A 6828-nucleotide genomic window follows, 5' to 3' on the forward strand; every position below is an offset into this window, starting at 1 on the left:
ACACAGTAGTACCTTGTTCAGAAGTAATGCTTTTATCTAAAGTGACCAGGAAAGTTGCTCATAGAAGTGCTGGATCAGGGTTTTGAAGGCCACAGTCATACCATAGCAGCTAGGACAGGACACAGTGACATATTTGGGGAAGACATATTAACTTATAGCAGCATTCCAGTCTCCTCCTCACAAATCTTTAAGTCTTTTACCTGTCGTCATTGTCCATTTCAGAACAAAGAACTTCAATGGGAAATACAAGCCATAATTTACAGGAACAAGAAATTAAGAAATCTAGATCTGGTCTGAAGGCCAGATCTGTGCAGACACAACAAAGGCAAAGGAACCTACTTAGAAAAGGGACAGGGTAAAGAGGAAGCAGAAAGGAGAACTTCAAGACCTCCTTGCAGTCACCCCGGCAATTTGGACTTTAGGCTTTCAATCTACCCAAAGATCAGGGCTGTGATATTCAAAGGAGCCTAAAGAAACTGAGTTCTCAATTTCCAATTAATATGAAAGAGAAAGGGTACCTAACCCCTTAAGATTTCTCTGAAAAGCCATATCTCATAATGTCTTTGCTTTCAATATGGAGATTATTAATATCTTTTGAAATCAAGGTCATAAATAAAATATGAGATATTAGTGCATATCTTAGGAAAATTACTTTTCCAATGACCTAGAAAAAGTCTAGGAAACAGTTTAGAAAAGTCAGAGGCAGTTAGTTGTGTTAGTCTGAAGACAGGCAGAAGGTAAAGCAGGGTGAGTAAACGGTTACTCTCTAAGATAAGGTGTGACTTCTGTCTGGCTAGTCAAGTGTGTCCAAGCAGACTGCCAATGATACCTAGAAGAGGAAAAATGTCTGACCAGCAGCTGATCAGTTTGTCACCCTTAAATTACTTAATGATCAGAGTTCATTCTACTAATATGTTTTCTTCCTTCTTTTGTGACATTTTACACAGACTTGCCTCATTCATTTCCTGTCTTGTTTACAAGTCTATGATGAATAGAACTGTGACCATATATATATATGGTCATATATATAAATGTTGCAACCCAAGCCTTTGTCAGTACAGAACTTGGATAGGGTATTAATTTAGGGGCCAAGAGAACTGGGTTCTAATAATGATTCAAGTGCCAACTTGCTGTAAAACCTTGGGCAAGTCATTTACCCCTTTTGGCCTGCTTCCACTCCTACCCTTGGCCTGTTTTGTACAGGTACAGTGTCTATCATACCAACATCCAAATTATTATTAGTAATAACAATAGTAGTATTCATACTTTATTCCCATTTCATATTCATGCGAATATATGTAAAATGTTCACTATATGTTTTAGTTTTTGAAAAATTAAACATACAATAATAGTCCAGAGGAAATGTTTGGCTGATGTACCAGGAGTTGACACTCTGACTATGAAATGTTAGGTTAGAAGCAGATGTCAAAGTTGGGCACAGAGTTAACAGTTCTTTGTCCTGTGGTCCCCTATTGCTCTGTCACTTCAGGATGCCGTGTTAAGTTGATTAATGGAACACTTCATCAGCCCAGCGGACAGTCACTTGCAACTGCTGCTATGACAAGAGATTTCTAGGACAGGAGTGCAAGAGCTGTGTTCTGATAAGTGACTTCAACAGATGGGGCTCACCACAGGTAAAAAAAGCTTATGGCTGAATAACCTACACTCAAGCATCAGCCCATGTTGACATAACACTCATTCCTTAAGGAAGGGAGTATATCAGTGGCTTAGTGATGACATTATTATTATCCAAAAAGTCCAGACATTTAGGTCTCTTGATACCTCGGCCACTGAAACAGAATAAAACCCCTGCAGTAGAATCCACAGATAATTGTGATGATCACCTTCTAAGTGCTACTCTAATTATTGTTGTATCTTAGAGTCTTCTCTAATGCAATCTTAATTAAGCATTCTTCTATAAGTGCAGAACATGTTCTGTTATAGTACGTTATAACTCAGAATAAAGTGTTAGTCTCATAGGAATGAAAAATTATAACTGAGAATCCAATTCTGTCCTGAAACTATTAAATACTTGAGTGACCCTCAGAAAACAAAATATCAAAATGTTAGGCTAAACTGCAACATATTATCAAATGACCAAATAATTCTTAGGAAGCGCACACAACTATGGGTAAGCCAATCCCGCCTTGGTCCCTGGCCTCCCTGAAAGAGAACACATTCTTTCTCATGTGTACTCATTCTAGTAATTCTGTAAATCAGAGCCAAGAAAGTTAGCTTCTCCACAAAACAAAAATAAATGTACTTCAGTTGTGTACTAAATTTCTGTTTATTTCAATGGTGCTCAATCTTTTTTGTCCAGTGGGCCAGATGGGCAGTGCCAGGTCTGTCTGTGGGCTGGCCTCATCCAGCCGTGGAGAAAGGGGTGGGGGGCAGCCCAGCCCCAATCCAGCTGCATGGGGGAAAGGGGCATCCGCAGGCAGATGGGGTATGTCCCAGCCCAAACCAGCTGAGCAAGGGAAGGTGCATGACCTGGACCCACAGGGAGAAGCAGGCACAGCCTGTGGGGGAAGGTGTGTGGTCTGGCTCTAACCTGCTTGCATGGAGCTTGGGAATTTGGCAGCAGGGAGGGGTGCCAGTATTAATTGCCACTGCTCCCCTGCTGCTACATTTCCCAACCCATGGAGAGCCCTGCAGACCACATGCCAAGGCTCTGCGGGCTGCATTTGGCCTGCAGGCCAGAGGTTGAGCACCCCTGGTTTATTCCTAGCAGTTCCTGACAAACTTTCCATTTGTGAATGTGCTCTTAAAAACCACACCACTAGTGGGACCTGCCAAAGACCAAACACAGCATCCCATAAACTCACAAAATGAGCCTCACAACATGGATATTTCTCTGCCTGGGGTCTCCTAGATTCATTACTGTACCCTCTATGGTCTTGGGACCACCAATAGCTAAGAGAGGTTTTTACCACACAAAAAGGCTGAAAGGGACGGGAAGGGGGGGGACGGCTTTGCCCAACCCACCAGCAAGGAGCTGTCCCCACTCACCCACCCATCCTCTCTGGGCCAGGAGTTGCCTGCCTTTTTGATAAACAACACAATCATCACCATGCAAAGGGGGCAAGCATCTCCCAAGCGCAGGGGGGCTGTTTTGATCTGGAGAGGTCCTTTCCAGCCCCTAATGAAACTACGAAATGGATGTGTGGTCCGAATGGGACAGGTGGGAGAGGCCTGATCCTGGCAGACTGAAGAGCCCCTCTGGAGGTCCCTGCCAGCCCGTCTTTGGGGCTCTCTGGTCGGTCCGGAGGCGAGGCATGAAGCCCCGGGGGGAAGCAGCACGCCGGCCTCTCGGAAGAGCCGCGATCAAGTTTCCCAGAGCTTTCCTTAAGCACGAAGTTTCCCAGGGCGTCCCCTGCCCCTGGCTTGGGTGGCGGGGGGGGGGGGGGGGGGTTGCACGGCCTCTGGAAGACCCCCCAACCCACCAGCACCGCCACCAGAGGGCAAAGCTGCGCGGGCCCAGCCCCCAGGGCCGGCGGCCCGGGCACGAGGGGGTGCCGGGGGCAGCACCGCTTGCCCGGCGCTGCTTACCCAGTGCAGGGCAGGGGCGACGGCGGGTAGCAGCCGTAGGGCTCCCGCTGGGTTTTCACCGCCCGCGGCGGCTGCAGCTGCGCCGGCTCCAGCCCCCCATTGACGCCTCTCCAGCCCCGGCGGCGGCGCTGCTGCTGCTCCTCTTCCTCGGCGCCCTCCTCGTCCCCCTGCTGGGGGAAGGTCACTCGCCCCTGCTCCTTGCCCCGCCTGCCCTTGCCGGACATGGCGAGGCTGCGCTAAGCCGGGCGCTGCCGGCGCTGCCCCTGCCAGGCGGCTGTGTGCGGCGGGCAGCCCACCCCGTGCACGGCCGGGCCCCTTCCCCTCCCCTCCTGCTCCTCCCCGGCTCGGCAGGAAGGAGAGAGCCGCAGGAGAAGGAGGAGGGGGAGTCCGCTCTGCCCAGCTCCGCTCCGCTCCTCTCCTCTCCGCGCCTCTCGCCGGCGGCGGCCCGGCTGGGAGCAGCGGGCAGAGGAGGGGACGCCGCGCCGCGCCGCGCCCCGCCCCGCCCCGCCCCGCTCTGCCCGCTGCCCGACTTGCCGAGACTCGAGATGAGGGGCTGCCGGGGGCGCTGGTCCTGCCTCAGCCCTGTCCGCCCTCTGGGGTCCCTGCCAGCCCTGCTCCTCCAGGAGACGGCGGATGTGTACGGGATGGTTTGGGAGAGGGCTGGTCCTGCATCTGCTGGGGGATGCCCTCTGGGGTCCCTGCCCGCCCTGCTCCTCCAGGACTCTGCTTCTGCTCCTGGCTGCTCGGAGGGGAGGAGATGAGAGCCGCCCCCATCCCCGCAGGGCAATCCTGGAGCACAACTTCTTGCTGGAGGAAGGACAAGCCACTTGGCTGTAGGGCTCTCAGTGCCCCACCATCCTGAGTATCTGCGTCCTAAGCAACGGCAGGATCCCCATCCTAAGCATCTGCATGAGGGTCTGCAGATGTTTCCTCAGCCTAATGAAGGGTGTTTGTGCCCGAAAGCTTGCTAAGAAGTATTTTTCCAACTATTTGAGTTGGTGTAATAAAAGATACTGGATTTACCCACAGAACCTTGTCTCACCACCACCTTGTCTCTGCCACCCTAAGCAGCCTTCATGTGCATTGTGCTTGACATAAGCAGGGTTTATTTCAACCCCTTCCCCCCCTCCCATAAGTTTTTAAGCCCGTTGACACCGCATTTTGAAGACCGTTCCAAAACCCACCGAGAATTTAAAACCTCCTATAAGCCAATGCCCAGCCTAAATGACCAGGGTAAATATTACATGTCTGTATCCGTATACATATACACATCTGTATCCATGAGGTTCTGTGTGACCCCAAGCAATGATGGAGTTGGGGATGGTCCTGCTTTGAGCAGGGGATTGGACTAGATGACCTCCTGAGGTCCCTTCCAACCTGCATTTTCTAGGCTGCTGTGATGCTACTGTCATTCCCACAAGAATGTCAGCGATAAGTTTCAAAGCAATCCAGTGACAAAACAAAAATCTTGTGCACTGATGCCTGAGCTATATTTTCTTTTCTTTTTTTTTCCCTCCTGTGGTGGAAAATTTGTTTCAATACATGTTAAAATAAAGAGAGATGGATATTTTCACTGATGAGAATACAATTAAAGTCTGGCTTGCCACATTATTTTAAACAGACTGAAAATGACAGGGATAGAAGTAGAAACATTGTGAGGATGTTAAATGCCTCTTAAGTGTAACGGATGCTAATTATGTTTCTCTGTATAGAGGCTCTTGTATGAAGACCATTTATAAGGAGAATGCAACGTTACATTTCCTTTTGCTCTTATGGGAGTCTCAGGTTATTATATTATAGGCCAAATTATTTCCTTACAATCAAGCAACCCCATGAAGGTTGGCACTGTTGCAATGAGTGTAGAATTGAGCTTCCTAAAAGTTTTCCTGTGGAGCCTACACAGTCATCTATTTATGTTCATTTATTCATTACCATCTACCCATTCCCCACCCTATCTCCATTTTTCCATGCTGCAGACAGTACATTTTTTCTTGCTTTTAAGTTCTTCAAGGCCTACTGTAGCAAACAATATGAGAAATGAGAAAGCCTAAAAGTTCAGATCCACTGCCACTGAAATTAATGAGAATTTTACTATTTATTTCAGTGGCAGCAGATTCTAGTTCAAAACATTATTCCCTCCTTAGACAAAATTGTTATGATTGGGCTAGACCAGTCACTTCCAACTTCAGAGCATGCAAGATTCCCCAGCAGCCCCTACTGCATGTTTTGTTTTCAATAAGGGTAAAGATTTTGATTTGCTTCTTTTCAATATATAAAATGTGATTTATAGAAGGTGTAGGCAGATCCAGCTAAAATAAAGTTAATCTAGTACTGCTAGCACTTTGTCAAATGAATCCGTTTTTGCTTTTGTCAGTTTCATTAATTATTTTTCTTAGCTTTTTAAATTGTTTATGTTTGCTGTTGGCTTCAGTGAGATTACATTTATTGTAGAGCAGAATTTGGCTCAATCTTGGGTATATACATAACACATTCATAGAATATTGATAAGATAACTGCAGTAGTTGAGAACCATATAGCATTATTCATAGAAAACATAAAAACATTAAAGCCAATTGATATATACTTTATCAGAGTCCAGTGAACCAGTGCAATCTGTTGGCTCAGAACTCAGCATCCATGAAGATACCCACTGACTTTATCAGCTCAGCATCTCCTTTTGCATTCTTTATCCAGGAAAGATTCACATTCTAGTCAGTGGACTACAGGTCCAAACCTTACGCCTCAGCTGTAGAACTGCACCTGCAAACAAGAAGAAGATATAAAGGTTTAGAAAGTGCTTCTCAAAGATCTGAATAGAGTAAGGGTTTCAAATGTCATTTTTTTTACAGGAATAATATTGTCATTATTCTTAAAATGCTTATATTTACTTTAAAAAACACCTGATTCTTTGTTAGTGTATATCTCTCCAAGTTTCCATCAGATGCTACCTAGGATGGGATAGCAGATCTCATCTGACCCCAGCACTCTTTCATGCCTAGGCAGGGGAGTCAGACTTGATGATCTGTTGAGGTCCCTTCTGACCCTAGCATTTATTAATCTATGAATCACCTCTACTATTGCCTCTACAATTTTCACAAGAAAAATACAAATGATTTTTGCATGTAGCTGAGCTACATGAAGAGTTAAGAGCTTAGAATGCAGATACTGTATGTACCATAAGCAGATATTGCCATGATATTTGGAAATGTATTAACATTTCAATGGATACAGTTTCTAATTTGTGTGATTGAGAAACTGATTACTGATTAAATTGAATGT

General features: G+C 46.4%; 1 protein-coding gene across 2 annotated transcripts in view; it reads right to left on the minus strand.

Moving 5' to 3' along the window:
- TRPC3 (transient receptor potential cation channel subfamily C member 3) overlaps positions 1-3986 on the minus strand; it is a 65508-nt gene extending 61522 nt beyond the window's left edge. Inside the window, exon 1 of one of the 2 annotated variants that reach the window (XM_019494543.2) lies at positions 3550-3986. In XM_019494543.2, the coding sequence (XP_019350088.1) occupies positions 3550-3773 (224 nt within the window). In that variant the 5' untranslated portion in view covers positions 3774-3986. The remainder of the gene's footprint in view (positions 1-3549) is intronic. The other variant, XM_019494538.2, reaches the window with a different exon arrangement.
- Positions 3987-6828: the final 2842 nt, after the last annotated feature.

The sequence above is a fragment of the Alligator mississippiensis genome, chromosome 2, assembly GCF_030867095.1.
Source record: "Alligator mississippiensis isolate rAllMis1 chromosome 2, rAllMis1, whole genome shotgun sequence".
Classification (NCBI taxonomy): Eukaryota; Metazoa; Chordata; order Crocodylia; family Alligatoridae; genus Alligator; species Alligator mississippiensis.